The sequence below is a fragment of the Chanodichthys erythropterus genome, chromosome 10 (genome assembly GCF_024489055.1).
Source record: "Chanodichthys erythropterus isolate Z2021 chromosome 10, ASM2448905v1, whole genome shotgun sequence".
NCBI classification, from domain to species: domain Eukaryota; kingdom Metazoa; phylum Chordata; class Actinopteri; order Cypriniformes; family Xenocyprididae; genus Chanodichthys; species Chanodichthys erythropterus.
This window is the reverse complement of record NC_090230.1, coordinates 18,813,756-18,837,500: the sequence shown is the minus strand read 5'-3', so window position 1 is coordinate 18,837,500 and position 23,745 is coordinate 18,813,756. Positions and strand designations below refer to the sequence as shown.

Genomic DNA, 23,745 nt, shown 5'->3' with positions numbered 1-23,745 from the left:
TTTTTGGGATTGTAAATACACTGGACCGGTTTAAAAGATGCATCCGTTCAGGAATTGGACTACACTGATCATCATGTAGGCTTTGGATTCATCAAAATCAACCAGTTCAAAAGAGCCATTCATCCAGGAATCAGTTATAATGAAGATCACTAAAACGAACCAGTTCAAAAGAGCCATTAATCCAGGAATTTGGACTGGAGGCGTTTGATTAATCAAAAAGAACCATTCGTTCTGAAATCAGTCTTAGTGCAGAATCAATAAAAAATAGAGCTCAAAACATTCACTAAAAGGAACCAGTTCAAAAGATTAATTTCTTTGGGAATTGGACTGCAATGGTTATGCTGTAGGTTTTTTAATGGTCTTTTTTTAACCATTTTTTTTTTTTGATCAGTCATCCAGGAAACTGTTCTAATGCAGGTCAATAAAAAGAACCAGTGCAAGAGTCATACATTTAGGAACAGACTACACTGGCAATGTTTTTCGATTCACTAAAAGAAACCAGCTCCAGAGATTCTTTTGTTCAGGAACTGGACTTGCACTGGTTGTGATGTAGGTTTTTAATTCATCAAAAAGAACTAGTTCAAAAGAGCCATTCATCCAGGCATCGGTTCAAATGAAGATCACCAACAAGAACTAGCTCAAAATAGTCAATGGTTTGGGAATCAGACTACATTAGCCACAATGTATGTTTATGATTCACTAAAAAGTTAAAAGATTAATTTGTTCAGGAATCGGACTGCACTGATCATGCTGTAGGCTTTTGACTGATCAAAAAGAACCATTTGTCCAGGAATCGGTTCTAATGTTGACTAAATGATTGAACTTTAGTAGCGTGTATGGAAAAGAGCAGTGTTTGGCCACATCATAAAATTTGCCATCTCTAAGGGTGTGTTCACACTTATAGTTTGGTTCGTTTGGTCCGGACCAAAGAAGAAAAAAAATCATTTAGTCCTGGTCCGGTTAGCATTCAGATTGGCAATTTTCAACCAAAAGATACCGAACCTTAATGCATAAGGATACATTCACACCGTGATTGGTCGGATTTTATGACGTATTGCCCATTTTGAGACGGAACTTACCGAACATCCAAAACAATGCTGTTTTCTGAGGTAAATGCACTCGTGTATGTGTAGCCTGCATGTGATGGTATTTGGGCCAGCTGGGAACTCATAAAGAGCTTATAAAATGTGTAAAGTACTCAAAACAGCGGCGGGAATCCATCCGTCGCACACACAAACAATCAGTGTTGGGCAAACTCGTGACTATGACAAGAAAAACCGATATGCGTGAGGATTCTGTCCTTTTTAGGGTCTCGTCTTCCTGTTTTTGGTTCGTTTACATGTCTTTGGTCCATGTTGCGTTCATATATCATTCAAACTGCACCAGAGATCATTTGAAACCGGACCGAGACCCATCTTTTCAGCGGTCTCGGTCTGCTTGTTTGGTGCGCACCAGGGTTCGGATGGCAGCGTTCACATATGTTCAAATGAACCGCACTAACCAAGCAATCGCACCAGGGTTCATAGGCGCCGATTTATGTTTCTGCCGGTGGGTTTTAAAGATGTTATAGTTTCATTCTTACAGCTACATTACATTGCTTTAATTATCAGCGGTTCGAATCCGCCCTCACATAGTTTTTTTTTCTCATTAAGATCAAATAAGTTTATGATTGTATATCAATACCAGGGAACGTCAACTGGATGTTTCATTTGAATTGACCCAAAACAAGCACATTCTTTTCATGAGTGTTGTCGTGCTCTCGCTGAAATATGATGATCAGACAGTAACGTTACCTAAAGGTAGCCTACACTGTATTATTTCGTCAGTCAGTCATGAAAGTCAGGTGTTTAAAAGCTTCTGTGAACTTTAAATACAGGAAAGAAGACCATTTTAGGGACAGGACAGTTTTGAGTTCTGATTCTGAATCTGAGCGAGCGCGAGAGTGATGGAAATCCGAGTTGAGATTTGTGCTCGCTCAACACTGGACGCGCTCTCGACTTTTGCCTTTAAAATAACGTCATTGAAACGGACTTAAATAAACTATATATAAGGATTGTTTCTGATCACAATCTGCATTGTAAAAGCGCTATATAAATAAAGGTGACTTGACTTGATAGCTGCAAACGATTTTTTTTTTTCTTGTTAAAATCCATGGATAATATCTCGTAATTTTCCGTGGGTGCTCGACCATTTCCGTGGGTGCTCGGGGGCTGGGATCGGCGCCTATGCCAGGGTTCGTTTTAATCGACCCAAACATGACAAATGTGAACGCACCCTAAGTTTATTTGGGACTCAAGGTACATAAAACCTCTCAGCTCAATTGTTATACTCCTACTAATTACATCGAATTTAACAATGCACAATATTTTATTTACCCAGAGCCAGTGAATACTGGCATCTGCTTATGAACACCTGCTGAAACTAAGTACGTTGGGTTCTTGCACCAAGGTGTGTGCTTCCATTGTGCAATTTACTGAGTTTTTTTGTTGATAACTGTTAGTTTAGTTTTGTTATGTACCTTGTTGCTGTTGGCTCTATGTTCATCCTGGCAGCCATTTCGAGTTGCCTCATCTGCTATCGGATTGTCAACGGCATCTATGGAGATGCTACACACAGGCTATGTAGAGAAAGAGACAAACAACAAGAAAAAAAAAATGAACTGAAATAAAGGTTTGAAACGACATGAGGGTAAGTAAATAATGACAGAATTATTAGAGCTATTCACTTCATATTTGTGTAATTAAAACAGCATTTCTGTGTGCGTTGAGGGACGTACCTTGCCGTGTGAGAGAGGTTCTGTGATGGCACTGTGCACGAGATCTGGAGTGTGCGTGTTTGAGGATGGGCTTAACATTTCGCCAAAGTCTCGGCCCAAACTGAGCTGGGAACAGCCACACTGTGAGCCCATCTTCCGGCCCGAGATCAGATACGTCTTTAAACCTACAAACAAAAGAAATATGTATTGAAATCCCTCATGCCATTTTCCCTTTACATTACCCAGCAGTCCTTAGAAAGTTTTTCACAAATTTATATGCAGATTTGTTATTCCTTAAAGGAACACTCCACTTTTTTTGAAAATAGGCTCATTTTCCAACTCTCCTAGAGTTAAACAGTTGAGTTTTACCGTTTTCGAATCCATTCAGCCGATCTCCGGTTCTGGCGGTACCACTTTTAGCATAGCTTAGCATAGTTCATTGAATCTGATTAGACCGTTAGCATCGCGCTTAAAAATGACCAAAGAGTTTTGATATTTTTCCTATTTAAAACTTGACTCTTCTGTAGGTAAATAGTGTACTAAGACCGACAGAAAACGAAAAGTTGCGATTTTCTAGGCTGATATGGCTAGGAACTATACTCTTTCAGGCGTAATAATCAAGGAACTTTGCTGCCGTTCCATGGCTGCAGCAGTGCAATGATATTACGCAGCGTCTCTCACAAACGTCTCCATGGTTGCAAGGCACGTTCCCTGTGCAAGCAGGGGCTCACGGGTGCTGCGTAATATCATTGCGCCTGCTGCAGCCATGGTACGGCAGCAAAGTTCCTTGATTATTACGCCTGAATGAGAGTATAGTTCCTAGCCATAAACTGATATATTTTTCAGGATCCTTTAATAAATAGAAAGTTCAGAAGAGCATTTATTTGAAATAGAATTTTTTTCTGACATTATAAATGTCTTTACTGTCACTTTAGATCAATTTAATGCATCCTTGCTGAATAAAAAGTATTATTTCTTTTTAAATAATTGAAAAAGAATCCACGACAGCACAGCAGTTCCATCTTTACAACCATTAAGATGGATTTTACAAAAAAAAAAAAAAAAAGTCCCATTGACTTGCATGATTTGAATAGACTTTAACATTAATAATCTCGCATGATGTCATGATTATATTAGTTCTTATGAAACATCTAGCTTTAGGCTACACGAGTAATGATTTATTACCATAAAATGAACTGTAATTGGATAATCTCATTTCCGCAAATCTACTTTTCCTATGAGGGCAAACAAGGCCTGATCCCCTGCTGATACTACGCAGACACACGTTAAGTGCTTGAAAGCACCTGAGCAGGTTTGTTTCAGCACTGGTGTTTACATTAAACAATACTAAGCACGAATGTGAGCGCTTCTGTTGTACCAACACTCACACACACTTCAGTGTCCGGTGGAGAAGCTCTGCTGCACCAATACAGGCAAAAGCAAACAGAGAGCGATTACAGCTGGGCAGTATCAGCCTGTTCAAACATAAGGCTTACAAGCTAACCGTGTTACGCTCATATATAATCTCCTAAAACACACACAGGCTAAGTGTCAGCACTAACACTGCTGCAGGGAAATGTCTGTGCATATTTGTACATAAACTGCATGTAGCCTCCAGGAACATTTTCTCAAAAGAGTTCCTCAAGCAGCTTCCGTGAGAAATGAAAGACACATCTGAGAATAAACAGGTCTGTACTCTAGGCCATAACTCACCAGAGTTGTGAGCGTCCAGCCTAACAAACCCTCATAAAGATCAGCTCTGCTGTTTCTCATACACATCAACACAGTAGCACAACTTTGCAATACTCTACATGATTATTTCATATGTTCATGTAATTGTGATAACCATTATTGTGCACTTCAAAGGCTAGTCACATGTTGCCAGCCAAAAAGAAGTATATTTTAATTTTTTTTTTTTTTTTTTTTTTTTTTTTTTTTTTTTACACATTATTTCTCGAATGTTCTATTTTATTTAAATGCCGGCTAGGTTACATAAAAAGAAATGTAAATAATAAATACATTTTATTGACAATTTAGTTTTATTCAACTTTTTATTAAACAATTAAAGGGTTAGTTCACCCAAAAATGAAAATAATGTCATTATTTACTCGCCCTCATGTCATTCCACACCCGCAAGACCTTTGTTCATCTTCGGAACACAAATTAAGATATTTTTGATGAAATCCGATGGCTCAGTGAGGCCTGCATTGCCAGCAATGACATTGAACCTCTCAAGATCCAAAAAGGTACTAAAAACATATTTAAAACAGTTCATGTGAGTACAGTGGTTCTACCTTAATATTATAAAGTGACGAGAATACTTTTTGTGCGCCAAAAAAAAAAAAAAATTATATCTAGTGATTGCCGATTTCAAAACACTGCTTCGAAGCTTAAGGAATGTTTTGTTTCGAATCAGTGGTTCAGAGTGCCAAAATTACTTGATTTCAGTAAACGAGGCTTCGTTACTTCACAAGTGTTTCAAAATCTCAATAGTTCACGTGACTTTGGCAGTTTGATATGCAATCAGAACCACTGATTCGAAACAAAAGATTTGTAAAGCTTTGAAGCTTCATGAAGCAGTGTAATATTAAGGTTGAACCACTGTATTCACATGAACTGTTTTAAAAATGTCTTTAGTAGCTTTCTCAATCTTGAGAGGTTCAGTGACAGTGCTGGCAATAGAGGCCTCACTGAGCCATTGGATTTCATCAAAAATATCTTTGTGTTCCGTAGATGAACGAAGGTCTTACGGGTGTGGAACATGAAGGTGAGTAATTCATGACAGAATTTTCATTTTTGGGTGAACTAACCCTTTACATTGTAAAGTGCAGTTATTTCTGACAAAATGTAATGATCATAAGCCCTAGACAGAATGACATACAAGACCAATAAAGCAACAAGACCGGTTTTCTGGTGTTTTATGTTTATACTCTTAAAAAGTCAACCTATAAATGGCTTATTAATTGCATTAAAATGGTCCAAGAAAAATGCTGCGGCCCCTTTAAATCGTGCGCTCTCCGCCCCCTCCCGAACTCTCGACTCTATCACTGCATAAAGTTCACACAGCTAATATGACCCTCAAAATGGATCTTTACAAAGTGTTCGTCATACAGCATGTCTAATCGCGTAAGTATAGTATTTATTTGGATGTTTACATTTGATTCTGAATGAGTTTGAGGCTGTGATCCGTGGCTAACGGCTAATGCTACACTGTTGGAGAGATTTATAAAAAATGAAGTTGTGTTTATGAATTATACAGACTGCAAGTGTTTAAAAATCAAAATAACGACGGCTCTTGTCTCTGTGAATACAGTAATAAACGATGGTAACTTTAACCACATTTAACAGTACATTAGCAACATGCTAACGAAACATTTAGAAAGACAATTTACAAATATCACTAAAAAATATCATGATATCATGGATCATGTCAGTTATTATCGCTCCATCTGCCATTTTTTGCTGTTGTTCTTGCTTGCTTACCTAGTCTGATGATTCAGCTGTGCACAGATCCAGACGTTAATACTGGCTGCCCTTGTGTAATGCCTCGATCATGGGCTGGCATATGCAAATATTGGGGGCGTACATATTAATGATCCTGACTGTTGCGTAACAGTCGGTGTTATGTTGAGATTCGCCTGTTCTTCGGAGGTCTTTTAAACAAATGAGATTTATATAAGAAGGAGGAAACAATGGAGTTTGAGACTCACTGTATGTCATTTCCATGTACTGAACTCTTGTTATTCAACTATGCCGACGCAAATTCAATTTTCAATTCGATGGCACCTTTAAGGTTGACTTTTTAAATCAGTCACTCAGTGACTTTTTACATATAAATTTACAGATTTTTTTTATGTAATTCTAAGCACATTGTTTTATGATCCTGACAGTTATTTTTTATTTCATGAATAAATAGAATTATAGTTAATTTTACAAACATTTATTTATTTATTTATTTATTTTTGTCAGTACTGGGCATGGAACTTGGTAATGTGTGTGTGGATGACCGTGTTCATCCACCACCACCAAAGATCACTTTTGACCCAGGAAAAACCCAGAAGATGCAACTTTAGGATATGGCAAGTTGTCCCTCTCAAAAAGTATGTACTTTCTCATCACCAGCAAATAGCACAAGTATGCAAATTTATATTCTGCCACCGTTTCATGCTCAGCTACAAACACAGGGCCACTTCCGAACAAGCTCTGTGCCAAAGTACATACAGATCCGTACACATAAAATTGACAATCGTTCGAACACAATGGAGGCGCAGAGGCCACATCAATGAGCCATTCACGAACATCAAGCCCCTTTTAGCCTCTTTGTGCCTAGAGACACAGATTAATGCAGACCTGAGCCACAATTCAGAACAGAGCTAATGAGCTTCTGGGTCAGAACCTGTCTGAGCTGGATGGCCATGTGGGCCCATTTCTCCCAAGAGATCTGGACTCAAGGAAGTCATAAATAGTCCTTTGACCTCTCAAACATGGGAACTGAAAGCAGGCTGGGATCAGGGGATATTCTTGCATTGCACACAACCCCGGAGGCACTGCCTTCTTCCAGGGAACTGCCATAAAATAATTCAACATAGCTGGGAATCCTAGCCTGGGATTAAACCGTGAGGTTCCCCGGACTAGAATTTCCATTGCAGCACATTAGCATACGAAGCCACAAAGATACTAACGCATGCAAAGATTCAAGAAGGTGCATCTCCGGTAAAAGTATAGAAACAAAGTGCCACCTTCCTGTCATTGTTGCCCCTTGATGATAGTATCCCCATTATATCTTGCCAGCTGTATTTATTTGTAGCAAATGGATTTAAGTGATTGTTGCTTCATTTACAACATGCCTAGTTATGACACATTGAGCTTTAATTTTTTTAGAAGTCATTTACATTACAAAATTACATGTAGATAAAAATACAGTAGCACAAACAGCATATTTGATTCCAAGGGTCTGTAAGAGGGTGACTGACTTGCTACTGAATTGTAGTAACAATTTTTTGTACAAGAAACACCGACAAACATAAGTGGAATTCAGGGGGGGAAAGCAAACAGAAGTAAAGGCAGGTGCTTTGCCTCTGAGAGTTGCAATATGCCATTTCCTTTCTAGCAGTATCTATTGCTTCAGGCCTTTACAATAGAACTTGTTTATTATGGCTGCAGTTTGGGAACCTTGTAAAGTAGCATCACAACTGACATAAGTATCACAAGAAAACATAAGAAAATGTGTGTGTTATACCAAGCAGAACTGGCACCTTGATTCCTCAAATGACTCAAAGGGATAAATGAAAGCATTTTTCATCAGTAGTTGTGCACTGCAGCAAACAACAGGTGAAGAAAAAGATAAGAAAATAAGACTTTAAATATTAATATAAAAGATCTGATAAAATGCAGGTCAGTGTCCATCTAGAGCACATTTATCTATTGGTGGTCATTGATCAGAAAAGGATGGACTATCTGCATTTGAGAGAGATAGAGAGAGCCAATTATCTCCTGATGGACTTTATTGATTGCCATTAACCGAGTGAAGCATCCACCCAGCATGCCTCAGCACAAAGTTCAGCTTGGGATTTTCTATCTTAAACAAAAAGATGTAAAAAAGTATTTTATATAGGGATGCACACCATATCATTATCTATCTATATATGGGTCAGTTTTCTCCAAAAATAATGATAATAGTAGTAGACAATAGTAATAAACAATTAATAATAATTATTATTAATAATAATAATAATAATAATAATACTACAAATAAAAAACAAAGATATGACATCCAAAGTATGTAAGGTAGTACAACTAGATCTATTTTATTCAATCCAAAAGGTATTAATTATATTTTGCTACATATAAAAGGTATTTTAAAGATTCTGAAGTGTCAAAAGGTCATTCGGTTTAACCATCCAAAGGCCAATTCAGCCATTTCCTTTGTAATTAAAATATCTCAAAATGTAATAAATGTATATATTTTTTATTCTGGCCTGATTTTATAACATCATTTATCATCAACATAGTGCAAAATGGTTTTAAAATTATGTGTAGAAGTCGTTGCTTTGTTATGAAAAAGAATGTCCGGAAAAAATTAATTTCATTGATGTCATTCGGAGTAACCAATATAAAGGGACCATTTTGGTTCAAGTCATGCAGTCAATATCATGTGACAGGATGTGACATCATTCAAACACCTGCAAAGGACCACATGGTCATGAAGCAAAGCAACTTATTCTCTCTTTAACTATTTAAAAAATTCATGTTTTCAGTTGCTCATACACGTCCCGAAACATCAGGTCATTTGGTACAACCGATATAAAACATGGAAAATGTTCTAATATTTTAAAAACTTGCACTTCAGAATATGAAATGTTTGACTGTCCTTTTGCTAGCTAGCTAGATATCAACCTGTTGGCACTGTTTGAAAATATTGTCATTCGGTATAACCAAAAGTTTCATTCGGTAAAACTGAAATTTTGGTTAAACCAAATGACTTTTTTGGTTACAAATTTTGTCCATCTTGTTAAAAAAAAAAAAAAAAAAAGAAAGAAAAAAGCAGTGTTAATTGACACTTCGCAAAGACCCGCCACACAGTGAAAAATACATCACGGAACAAATGTACAAAACAGTCAAAATGTTCACATGGTGCATCCCAATATGATCAAGTATTAAATGCATGTAAAAGGTAAATGCAAGTGAGTTGTGTGCTAATGGAAATTAAGTCACTGTAGACGTTCAAATTGACCAAGCAAACGCAAAGCTGGCATCTGAGCCACAAACTGAAGCAACAGTGAATAGTTTGAAGGCAGATGTTGCCTCCATAAAAATAGAGTTGATAACAGTTGCAACTTCTATAACAATCTATAAAAATCACACGGCTAGAGGCTGAGAGCTGTCAAGGACTTGTTGATGAGGCAAAAGTCTTCACTAGTGATGTCTTGACCTTATTTGAAGGCACAGGTGGGTATTCTTAAAACTAATATAGATGGGCAATCAAAAAGCAAAGACCTAGACAACAGGTCAAGGAGGAACAACCTGAGACCTGGGGGAATAAATGTGAAAGCGAACATGAGTTCATCATCTCATCTGTCCGAGCTAGGCTAGGCCTACATGAGGCGTCTCTTGTGGATCAAACTAATTGGCTATCGCAACCCAAATTTGGTCACCCACCTGAGCAGGGGTTGCAAAATCTGCTCCTGGAAGGCCACTGTGCTGCAGAGTTAAATTAAAACACAGCCAGATAATCAAGGTCTTGAGGATTACAGGCAGGTGTGTTGGTGCAGGGTGGAACTAAAATCTGTAGGACGGTAAGCCTTCAAGAACAGGGTTATCAAACCCTGCTCCTGCTACCATACTGAAGAGTCGAGTGCCAGCCTATATCAAGCACAGCTAAACCAGCTAATAAAGATGTTCAGAATTACTTAAATAACAGGCAGGTGTGTTAGAGTATAGTTTAAACTCTCCAAAAGCAGGGTTGGCTACCCTTGGTTTACCACGAAAAAGAGAACTACTCACCTCAGCGGCCCCCCAACTTCCTGTTCCTAAAGATGCTACAAAAGTGTAAAATATAACACCTTTTAACTCTGACAAAATCTTCATGCATCAGTTTACCGATTCCCTGCAAGTGCACTTTAAATTCTAAGCTGATTCAATCAGTGTTTCACCATCTCACTCTTTGTTTTTGGCATGTTTTTCTGTGTACAGAAAACCAAATATAAGCCTCGTCTTGTCAGGGCAGGATGCCCACAGTAGGTCAGGTGAAAGAGATTGAGAGACTGCCTCTTCACATGGGCTGACTGTGACATTCCTCATGAGCATCCAAAGTCTCCAGAGTCAATCCCTTCATATTACTCCATTCATTGCAGAAGTGAAGGAATGGAAGAGGAACAGGAAACCCTCAAGAAACTTCAACTTACCAGGTCAAAGTAATATAATTCTGCATTTTGTCCAATTAGTTCAGTCTCTAGGATATTTTGGTACCTAGATATGACTGAGGTTCCTGATTCAACGCAAGCTTACAGGATTTTCTGGCAATTCAGATTACCCAAAAGTTTAATACATGAGGGTTATGGATTTGCTCCAATCCCTAAGCTTTAATTATGAGCAACAGTTTGCCCTAGGAAACACCCTTTGAAACGTCACAGATTGTTGTGCGGTTTTCCTGTAATACTTCAGAGCATCTTAGTAGTGAGAGCTGTACTGTTAACAGACCGCAGCAAGCTTGCCCTGCATTCACTTCCTGTCACATGACCTTTGACCCAAGCAACTGTGGTCTTTGCCCTGCTGGGTCACGTGCCCTGCAACTCCAGAGACCACAACTTTATGCATCTAGTGCCTGGGTTTATTCCAAAACACATCTTTTGGCTGACAAAAGTATCCAGTGGAAATTTAACAAGCTAATTAACGTAATGCAAGGACGACCTGTCCCTAACTCTCAATGTGTCTCTTCCTCTGAGAGATGGCAGTAACTTACTCCCACTCTCTCTCTCTCTTCCTTTCCTGGCTAGCCACAATGTTTCCACTCGTTTTGGCAACCTTTGTAGTGCAGACAAGAACAGAGGGAAGGGTAGCAAAGATGAACGAACGATGCAAAGGCGTGATAAAGTGATAAAACTGAACAGGGTAGATCAGTGTGTGAAGCATTAAATGAATTAAGAAATTTCTGTCAGAAATTTGTTTGGGGTGCAATCAGATTAGGTTCATTTTGCCAAACCTGGTCATGTCACATTTTGAGCTGAATGGAAAGATGCTTGTCGGCTCTAGACCAGATGTTTTCACACCGCTTCCTGTTTGCTAATCTTTGGTTTTCTCTTTATGAATATGTTTCAGTCTTTTCCACTCGTCCAATAGCCTAGTTCTTTCTTCTTTCTGACTTCCTGTCTCCAGCTCTCTTTTCACATGTGTGTCTTCTGTGAACTGTGTCCTTGCTGTTCTTCTGATAATTCGGTTTCTATTTCTCTTGCTTTCTCAGAGATGGGTGGGGAATAAAGAGAGACAAGTAGAAGAGGACAGAGAAAAAGAGTGTGTCCTGTGTGGTTTCTGATGACACCATATTAGGATACAGTGATGAGCCCAAGGATACTCACAACTCCCACCCCCTGACTTGCTCTCTCTCAATTCAATTTAAAGCTTTATTGGAATGAGAAAAATAGCTTTTTATTGCCAAATAAATGACAAAAGAGAATCTTTGAAACTGAACAAGTACAGAAAACCATAATAAATATACAGAATAAAAATCAATAATTTAAAATTTAATCTAGGATGGTGAATTAATGCATTAATTTAGCATGATTATTTATAGATATAAATGGGTTTTTAAATGGTTAGTTCACCCAAAAATGAAATTCCCGTCATTAATTACTCACCCTCATGTCGTGCCAAACCTGTAAGACCTTCGTTTATCTTTGGAACACAAATTAAGATATTTGATGAAATCCAAGGGTTTCTGAACCACACATTGGCAGCAACGTCATTGCACATTTTGAGGTCCAGAAAGGTATTAAAGACATCATTAAAATAGTCCATGTGACTACAGTGGTTCAACCTTAATGTTATGAAGCAACAAGAAAACGTTTTGTGCACAAAAAACAAAAATAATGACTTACAACAATTAATAATAGCAATAAAATAACAATAACAATTTGAACGGTCATATGCAGTTGACGTATTAAACGCAGTGCAGCGCTTATGTCCGAATGCCAGCTCAGTATTGGCCGACGTTGTACACGTGAGCAGCACGACGCATGCATGTGATGCTGATGCAGGAGCCGGCGAATAATGAGTCGCCGTTCTGGCATAGAACCTGGAAGCCTGCACTGCGTTCACTACGTCAACTGCGTATGACAACAGTTCAAATTGTTAAAGTCCTTATTTTTGTTTTGTTTTCGCGCACAAAAAGTATTCTCATCGCTTCATAACATTAAGATTGAACCACTGTAGTCACATGGACTATTTTAACGACGTCTTTAATACCTTTCTGGACCTCAAAGGTGCAATCAGGTGCAATGATGTTTCTGCAAATGTGTGATTTAGAAACCCTTGGTTGGTAAAAATATCTGAAGATGAACAAAGGTCTTACGGGTGTGGAACAACATGAGGGTGAGTAATGACATTTTTAATTTTTTGGGTGAACTAACCCTTTCAATTCTGTGATTAAGAATAATTAGTTTCTGTAAGTTTCTTTGAGCTGGGGAATATAATCATTTTTACGATGCATCGCAATGCTGATGTGAATGATTCTGCATCAATGCATTAAAACAAAAGTAACTTTTTAAAAATGTAATTAAATATCATACATATTAATGTACTGTTACATTGTAAATAAACTACTTCATTATATATTCATTAAAAAAAAAGTTGCGCATGTCCTTCAGAAGCAAAAGCACTTGCATTTGATGTTCGCAGATAATGTACCTGACTACTTGAAAGCATATATTTGGGAAAATTTCATTTTCTACGAAAAAAAAACATGCATGAATGAGAAAATAAAGTGTGGGTCATACTTGATGTTAAAATGAGTAATTAAGCGCAATAAGCCAGGAAAAAGATCTCAAAGCGTTACTCGCACTGACTGACCCAACACTGCGTATTGCGGTCAGATACACAGAATTATATAGAAATATCTGTCTTTCACGTAAACAAAGTCTTAAGTGAACAAACAGTTGGGGGGAAAAATCTGATGTATTAATATAAAAGATCTTAATATAAAACTGCTGCTGTCTGTGTCATTAAAAGCCAATTAACTGACCATCATGACCCATCCCCAGACTGTACATCAATGCCTTCCTTCTTTGTCAGCCATGAAGATCGAGTTGTTTGATTGGTGTATAGAATTTGTTGGGGTCAAATGTTTGTAGGTATCTCCTGCTCTCTCCCTCCATTCCAAACTCTGTTGTTGCTTACAACACTTAAATGAGGCCAGGGAATGCAAAGGGAGTCTCTCTCTCTCTCTTCTCCATCTCACTCAATCACGCTCTCTATTTCTCTCTGGTCTTGAGCACACAGGATGACGCACAGGGTGAGTGAGCTGCGTCATACTGACACACATGGACCTACAGCAATGTCCCTCAGTCGAACAGTGACCAAGATGAATGAGATGAGCATACTTATCTCTTAGTTTCTCTACCTCGGGCAAGCACACAATGGGACAACGGATTGCTGAATCATTGATACATTAAACCATATCCTGTCCCTAGAGCACATTATTATCCGATGACATGATCGAGCATTCTGCTGTGTGTCTCTTTTTCACTCTCTCTCACACACACACAAACTATACAGTACCTGATAAACACCAAGAAGCACTCTAAAAAAGGAAAACTGAAATTGCAGACACCTATGATTCACAAACTTCTACACATCTCTCACCCCTGGCATGATCGCTGATCAAAAATTTACGCAATTTTGAATACATGCCAATAAGAATTCCGTATTCTCAGCTCTATTTAACATGTTTTACATTTATAGATCCTAGGACTGGGTTGGAAATATCGATTTCCTGGTTTTAATTTAAATACAGATATTAGGGTTGGGCGATGTCTACCAAATTGGCATCGGACGATGTCTACAGTGAAACATCGCGATGGATGGGTGGATGGATTTAATTCACTGGAACGAATTAAAAACACTCATTAAAAACGCTCCATTGGACATGCACCGTTAATGTGGCATGTCTAGAGAAAGAGAGAACGCGCACAGAGCTGGAAGGGCTTGAATGAAGCGTGTTTGACTTTAGATAAAACTGCTGGAGGATATAGCATTGGAATATCATTACCACAAACATCTTGTGGTGTGATCCGCACTGCTGTTTTGAAGCGCTTCTCACTTCAACTTGAAACAGTAAAATGGTGCTACCGTTCAGTCCAAACGGCAACCTCCCCCTTTCTCTCGTGAAGCCAATACGGAAGTAACTTAAACTGCGATTCATCGACTGGCCGCTAGGGACAGGCTCCAAAAGAGAGCAGAATCTCATAGAGTCCCATGTTAAATTGGCCAAGTTTATAGCAGAAAAAAACATGTTTACAAGTTGGTTCAAATTGTGGTTTTGGTCTATACTGCTATTTTTGCCCTTCATGACAACTCTGAGGGGGGTGAATTTTTTTTATAACTTATCCGTTTAAATTATATTAAGCCTTAAAGTTCTGCATAATTAAGGGCGTGGTCACTTGAGTGACAGGTAGATTGCGCTGCTGTCTGTGAGCTGTCACTTTACCTCAGCTGCCACTGAATTTGGCATCTCAGACGGTTTTTTTTTTCTCGATTATTTTATACAATTATAAAATATGGCTGTCTGCATAATATTCGAGACTGATGTGTGTCTGTGTGCGTGCATGCGGAAGAAACAGAACACACGTTGTTGGATCGTGGCATTGGCTGAAAGTTTTGGTTGTGAGATTTACTACAATGACAATGGCGGGAGGATATCAAAATCCGACAGCACTGCTTGGATATTATAACTAAAACTGCTGCACTATTTTGAAAAAAAAAATACTTTGGACACAGGCTCATTTGTTTGTTAGATACGATCGTATACAGTTTTACAACATAAAGGCTGTTCAGATTGCATCCTTTCTTGAAGAACGATGACAGAGAACAGATCATTCAGAAGAAATGTGACATGTTTTTTTGTTTTGCAATGGACACTCATATTTTACCCAAGTGCCACAGATTGGATTCATCTCGCGATCTCTATTTCATTATAAAGGTATGATCGTGATGTCTATCAGCATCGGCGATGAACAATGGCATTATCTATCGGCCCAACCCTAATAGATATCGAACCAATATAGATTTGAAATTGCAAGACCAAACTTTTAGGGTATTACACAACAACAATGTACTAAAAACAAAAAATGTTTTTTTGCATAAAACGACAATAGTGTCAAAATTAGTCAAAAACAACAAAAACTGCTGTATTATGCTGCCAGATCAGTAGTTGGCGATGTCACTTTGTAAAAAACAGATTACAAAAAAACAAAAAAACAAAAAAACTACACGCCTATCTGAACATGTAATATGCATGTGCATGACGTCGTCATTTGTCACGATAACCATGTAATTTTCAGAAACATGTACTTTGACTATTGTTTTTAATAGTTTGCATTTTCAGGCCCCCAAAACGCCAGTGTCATGTAAATGAATGGCCAAAGTGCATAAAAAGTTCTCTGTTTTAGCTGAAAATGGTGTTGTGTAAACGCCCCCTTAGAAAAAATTAAAATGTACTAAAATAAAATGTTCCAAAATATTTCCAAATAAATCAATATCAAATCATGATTGGAATCAAATCGAATGGAGAGCAAAATCGTGAAATTTGTACCAATATCCAGCCCTACTTGAATTATTTTGCAGAATCCCCAAAATTCTGACAAAATCTGGACTATGTGCAAATAAAACTTAATTTAATTCAACACCATAAAATGCATTACTTCACCTGACAAAAGGTAACTAAATTTAAAAAAAAAAAAAAAAAAAAAAAAAAGAATATAAAAGTGGCAAAAAAATAAAATGAAAGCGAAAAATAAAAGTAGTCCATAATACTGCAGATTTCAGCATATAATTCTGCTCTCCAACTTGCATTACAAAAGCTCATCTGTGGCAGAAAACTATCCCACAGTGCACTGCAGTTAAACATCCCCATCCAATGTGCTGGCTGTGCACTCACTGAGCAGATGTATGTGTGCGTGATCCCTCAGCACCTTGCATCGTTGCTTTTAAAAATCCACACACACAGCTTTATGTGTCACCACTGGGAATCTGACGTACCAGATCTGACGCGACAGCCCTGTGTATGTGGGCAGGTGTGTTGACGTGCGAAACATGCAATGCATGTCATGCAGCTTGCACTGAAGGTCACAGTGCATTTGTGTGGATTGATCCTGTAGTCTGAGTCAACCTTTTGTAGTAGAAAATGTGTAATGGAAACACACACATGCGTAGGTATTTACATATTTTTTAACATAACATTAATAAAAAAAAAACAAATAAATAAATAAATAAAAAAAACTGTAATTAGCTACATATCTCTAACATAGACATAAAAAGCCTCTCACACAGCGCATGCTCTGTAACGCACAATTTCATACGCACACACACAACATGACTCTGACCTCTGGCTACAGGAAGGTGTCTTATCAAAGTAATTCCCTGACCTGTTCACAAGCAACGCCAAGGCCAAAGCCTGGCAAACACACAAAACCAACCAGCTGTGTCAACACCACATGCACAGTGGTGTGGTGATGTAAAAGCTGAGTGTAAAGAGAAAGAGAGAAAAGGAAAGAAAAAAAATGAAAAACCTCTGGAGCTTAAATATGCCGTCAATTTCAGAGCATGAGTTAGGGAACATGCCGTTGCATGTTTCTCCAGAAAGAGAGGAAGATTTTTTAGATTAGTCAAGAACAGGTCATGACATCACCTGACAAGACTGTTACTCTAAATTGTAGTCAAGAGCTTCAGCACAAAGCAGAGAGGAATCTTAAAACATGAGGGGTGTGTGTGTGTGTGTGTGTGTGAGAGAGTGTCTTTAAGTTTACTGGCTGAGAGAAGAAGAATGAAATCTTTTAAAACTGCATCTGATTTGATTAATCAGTTTAATCTAAGAATGATTTTAAACAATTGAAATTCTACTTATTGAAAAGAGTTAATGAGTCTAGACACACTGTGATAATGGTTTATCTCTGAATGAATCATTCTTTTAAACCGATTCTTTGATGATGATTGCTCGAATTGACTCACAAAGTGTTTGTGCATCTCTTAACTGCAACAACTTCCTTTGGACGTTTCTTCCCTGAGAAACTTTGCTCTATCGCAAAACTTTGAGAGCAAATACAAAGCTTGTTTGGGGGAAACGCAAAAGTTTTCTGAGTGAATTCAAAGTTTCTCAAGGGAATGTTTTTTTTTCCTCCCAAATCAATTTTTTCCACCACCATGTCCCTTTAGGGGCTCCGTACATAAGAGATGAGCAGTTTACAGCAGAAAATACCAAGAGAAATGCTGTATACCATGATGCACTGGGCTTTGACTTTCCTTGTTGTATTATTTGATCAGACCGCCAAACAGTGTTTTTATTGTTAAAGGATTAGTTCACTTTTAAATAAACTTTTCCTGATAATTTACTCACCCCCATGTCATCCAAGATGTCCATGTCTTTCTTTCTTCAGTTGAAAAGAAATTCAAGTTTTTGATGAAAACATTCCAGGATTTTTCTCCTTATAGTGGACTTGAATGGGCACCAAATGATTGAAGGTCAAAATTAGTTGTAGAACAATTTGAAGCTGCAGTGAAACTAATTTTGACCTTCAATCATCAGGAAAGTTTATTTAAAAGTGAACTAATCCTTTAACTAAAACTATGAAACTGTTTTTGTTGATTGAAAAATCTGAAATACAATAAAATAAAAATATAAACTGAAATACTGAAATGACTAAAACTGAAAATGATGCTATATGTTAATAAAATGAAAAAGCACAAAATTACTAAAACTAAAATGTAAAAAACAAATGTTAAAAAAAAATACTATAATAGTGTATAAATAAGACAAACACTATAACACTGAAGCTAATACATAATTCAGCTGTTTTCTGCACAAAATTTATATAACAACAACAACAACACCAACAACAACAGTAGTTTGAAGTGGAGTAAAAGGTTTACAGACATCACATTGGGATGTCACTCGCTGAATTAAACATGCAATGTAATGAGGTCATGCAGTTGAAGAGAGCAGTTTGGGCTGGGCAGTGCATAAATGGTGCGATTGCACTTTAGGTGACCAGAGTTTGAGTCACGGCTCAAGGTCCTTTTTCAAAGTCCAATTGCCTTCACTCTTTTCCCATGGTTTCCATCCAGTCCTCTTACTGACCTGTCTAAACGGGCAAAAAAGCCCTAAAATATACTTGGTCTGCAGTATATAGCAAGCTAGTTTTCCATTCCAAACAACTCCTATATATAGAACAAACTCATTTTGGGATAGATGAGCCAGCTGTTTACTTGTTCGCTTTTTCACGTCAAAAACAAGACAATGTCTAAAGAAAGAAAGGAGGAGCCTCACAGCTGTGTATTTGTACCTGCATACAGGCGTCTTGTGGCTGAAGTTCCTCGACAGACTGGACAAACCTGTCCAGCTCGGCCAGACTCATGACCTTGGAGTGACGGAACGATATGAGAAAGAGAGGAATGAGGATAGACAACAAAGACTCTCCACACCATCTGTCGTGTCCTGCTCAAGCTCTGTGCCCTTCATGTATATACTACTGAGAGTATATGTATATGACAATAATATGACTGTATATGCATGTCTATACGACATATGGAGGAAGGGAATTTCTTTCCCAAATAAAGAGCTTGTCTATATCTCCTGGCACGAGTGTGTGAACAGGGTTGGGCTCCTTATCTGCAAGAACACACTCCGATCTGCTCCAACCAAACAACTTGCATTGGGACTATGGCTCGTATGGGTTTATAAAAATATATACAAATCGGAGTATTGGCCTTTCAGGATATTTGATATATATTCTAATTTTAAAAATAGTACATTTAATTTGTTTATTTAGTTGTTTTTGTTTTTTAATCAGGAACCACCATTTTTGCTCAAACAGCCACTAAGTAAAATACTGTAAATTATCTAGAGGCGCTATATGAAGACGCATAAATATAAACAGCAGTATTTAGATACATAAATATTACTAAATCAGAATTTTGAATAGAGCCATCGCAATGGATTGTTTGAACCGATTCACATAAATGAATCAATCTTACTGAGTCTGAGACCCTATAAAGCCTACTGAATCATATTTGGTACACAAAATTCCAAAAACCTCTAAATGATTAACATGATCAAAACTTTGCTGAAAAACCTGTTGTGCATAATCTACTTTGTGCCTTTTGTCATCTGTTTGATAGTTTTTACTTTTTAGCAAGTAAAAGGTGTTTTATTATAATTGTAAAAACGTCCCCCTTCAGGTTATGTATCTCTTCCTGTGAAATCTTCACTGATTTTAGAATAATTTTTATATTATTAGTAATATTTCAAGAGGAAAACTTACTGGACTGAAGCAACTTTACTTAGAAAAATCATGTTAAAATGTACCAAATATGATACATTAGGCTTTTTAGAAATGTTTATTTGTTGATCAATTACAAGCTATCAAGAATTTCATCTTCCTTTTCGACCATATAAATATCAACAAATCGCATGTTTTTGCCGCGTTTGAGCCTCTGAATAAATCAAGGTATTTTTTCCTCCTTGATTATAAGCTCCATATTCTCACTATAGCAGACTATAGGAGCCATAAAACAAAACACATTTGCAAATTTTTATATTTTTATTTTAGATTTTGCTCAATAAAATAATTGTTCCATTTAAAAATATTAGATTTTTCTGACCACTTCAGAGTGATGAAATGCATGAGTGACAATATAAAGAGCGGGACATGCTTGATGTTAAAAGAGTTATAAGCGCAATATATCTTGAAAAGAAACTCGGTGCAGCATTCGTGCTGACTATCACACTGCCAAAGTGCGCGCATGAAACCTGCCTCTCTCAGAAGGCAATCGCGAATTAGAGACGTGCTCGATGTTAAAGTGTATTAAGCACAATAAGTAGGAGTGGGCAATATACTGGTAGACACGGTTTAAATTTTTGGACTATCGTCTCAGTCAATGTCATGCTCACGTGAGGTTGCTATGCTGCGCGGTCATGAAAGATTATAATTTGCATATAATTTGCATTAAAATCAAGTGATTTTAAACCGTTTAAGTGTAATTAGCAGCGAAAGACAACTCATTTCAGTATATGTGCGCGCTCTCTGAGAGACTGTTTCCCAGCGCCGTCTGTCCAACTGCGTTCAGCACTCGCTTAGTGAGGTCTGATCGCGTTCTGACAACAGCAGTGATGTCTCGCACTTATACTTCAATCACTCGCATTATAAGACTGACAGAGGGCAACAGTTGGAGTTAATCATCATTTGTGTTCTACTGAAGAAACAAAGTCACCTACATCTTGGATGCGCTGGGGGTAAGCAGATAAACAAATTAATTTTTGGGTGAACTATCCCTTTAATGCTAATCAAACAACAAAAAAGAAAATCTCTCACTGCTTGCTTTTGTAACTTTAATAAAAATAAATGTATATTTAATTTACACAGTAAAGACTGCATTTTTTTATACCTTTGATTACTTTATATATTTTCTAGTGCTTGAAGTATTTTTCATGTAGGTCCATTTCATCTGTCTTTGTTCTATTGTAGTTTGTTTTCTTTGCCCTTTCTTTATCAAAGTTTATTTGTCTACAGAAAGCTTTTCAGGCTAGTATTAATTTAAATTATATTGAAATTGATGATAATTATGAAATTTCAATGATATAGCAAAAAATAACTATATCGTGATATAAAATTACTCATATTGTGATATAAGATTTTGGTCATATCGCCCAGCCCTAATTCACAAGGCTTAATTTAATATAAATGAATAAACTGTGAATATTCAAAATGTTGCAGAGCCCTGATTGTGCATTCGGAAACCAAATTCGCTTAATTCAAGTTCAATTTCAAACCAGTCTCAGTCAGCACCCTCAAAATGCATCTTACACTTACCATAGTACCCACTACGAATCTATTCTATCCTGGAGTAATTTTTGGAGCCCTCCACCGACCGCTTCAAGACAATTTGGTAGGCTAACATTAGACTAACATTAACATTATTTAAAATAAATAAATTAAACAGTTGTCTGGGGTCCCAGTGGTCAGTGTGTGCGCAGGGGCTCGAGGTCCACAGGATCCTCATACAAAAGTGAAACAGGCAGGAGGAAATAAACAGATATAATTGGTTTCTAATTAAACTCAATGTGCTGCAGTGATAATTCACAGGTCTGTTTGTTTCACAGTGTGTGGGCACAGCGGTCGAACAGATTATAGCTGAATTACGCATATGCAAATATACCGGTACACCTGCACACAAACCACTACAGTTCAAAAGTGGAGTCAGTAATATATTAAAAAAAAAAAAAAAAAGGATAAATAATAATAATAATAATAATAATAAATACTTTTATTCAGCAAGGACACATAAAATGTATCAAAGTGGCAGCAATTACATTCAGAATTTTAAAAAGATTGCTATTTTTGCTCTGTTGAACTTTATTCATCAAAGTATCCTGATAGTAAAATAGTATTGCGGTTTCCTCAAAAATACTGTTTTCAACATTGATCATAATAAGAAATGTGTCTTGAACACCAAATCAGCATATAAGAATGATTTCTGAAGGATCACGTGACATCAGAAGAATACATTTTAAAATATACTGTATTTTAAATGGTAACATTTTGATCAAATAAATGCAGCCTTAGTGAGCATAAGAGGAGACCTCTTTCAAAAACAAATACATATTAAAAGAAAAATAATATAAAGACAACATTCTCCATAATATCTTGTAGGTTATTAAATTGGACACAGTTAAGGCACATTCACACAGATAGCAATTTGTACGAAGGTAATAATAATACTGGTAATTATTAATTTAATTGTAACTATTATTGGTACCATGGACAACTAACCCCAAAATGAACCATTATAAATATAGTTTTATAGCTTGTGTCCAGTCTGTCTGAAAACAGAACACACACACACAGACACACACACACTTTAAAGGTGTACAGCAGGGTCAGACCGCAGCCATGTAAAGTCCAGGGAAAATACTGCAAATAGAATCGCTTGCGGCAAGACAGACAGTGACGCATCCCTCACACAGCTGGGTTACTAGCGTGTCATTGTTCGCACCCACCTACCCAATGGAATCAGACGGTCACATGGGGTGACATGACTGGCACCAAGGCAGAGGGCCATTTGCGAGACCATCCCGTCCACAAACGTTAGCTTCACTTTCTTCCATCTTACAGAGGGAGTACAGTCTACTTTGAGCTTGAGATACAAGTCTGAGCTGGAATGGACTTCAACAAGTGTGCCAACTGTTCAATGACTTATAGGAACCTGGACCCCAATCACTAATTTCATTTGACTAAATCAAGTAAACATGATGCAGCCTGCAACACTGCTGGTGAAATACAGGACCGGTTTTCTAAACCATAAAGACTGGGTTAACAAAGTTGGAATACTGTCATGATTCACTGCCAAAAGTCTATCTCTATAGCCACCATCTTTCTCTGACTGACAAGAGGATGTCTGAAGGGAGGTGGCTGATAAAGAGGGAGGAGATCCTGAAACGTTCATTTAGGGAACAACATCAGGGTTCAGATTAAGGACATGGGTTGGGAGAGAGGCCGAGAGAAGGACAAGAAGAAAGAAAAAAGAGAGACCTCTGCTTGTGTCAGTCACTACGACTTTGAATCAACAGCTCTGCTGGATGCAGGCCTTCATATAGACACTGATGTTATTGAGAAAGCAGAACCGTGAATGCGTGGTGACTGTGTCAAAGGGAGGCCACAATAAAAGAGCTACAACAGCAATACAATAGAGCTACAGATGAAAAAGCTTTCGATGACAGCGAATCTACAATTAAGATACAAAAGAGATTATATGAGGGCACAATAAAAGTGAAAAAGATATGCAGCCAAAATTAGCTTTTTGCCACACCTGGCAATGATGAGTGATTAAAAAAAATAACAATAAGCTCAAACTGTAAGTAATTATGTTTACATTTTAAATAATAATAATAAAAATACTTTATTATAATAAATAAAACCTATTATCCTTATTACAATTTGATATAATTATTACACTACAGCTGCTGATAAATAGTTACCAACCAACTGGTTTTAATTGTGCCCCAAAGGCTGCTTTTTTTAGCATTTGGGACTAGGCGAGTGGTCATTTTGGACTGTGATTGGAGCCCTTTATACAGGGTCCTCAGAGGACTGCAGAAACGGTCAAAAACAATCATCTTTTTACACAGTTACTCTATAGTTAAGTTACTAAAGAGATTATATGAGGGTGCAATAAAACTAGAGAAGAGTTGCAGCCCTTTGTACAGAGTCTTAAGAGGACATGACTAC

The 23,745-nt window shown here is 37.4% G+C and overlaps 1 protein-coding gene across 1 annotated transcript in view; it reads right to left on the bottom strand.

Annotated features, from left to right (window-relative positions):
• The window catches only part of adcy9 (adenylate cyclase 9), a 42,655-nt gene that overhangs the window by 14,813 nt on the left and 4,097 nt on the right, over window positions 1–23,745 (bottom strand). The window contains exons 2-3 of the mRNA XM_067396367.1: window positions 2,777–2,940; window positions 2,519–2,617 (exon numbers count right to left, since the gene is read on the bottom strand). Coding sequence (XP_067252468.1) covers window positions 2,519–2,617; window positions 2,777–2,940 — 263 coding nt within the window. The remainder of the gene's footprint in view (window positions 1–2,518; window positions 2,618–2,776; window positions 2,941–23,745) is intronic.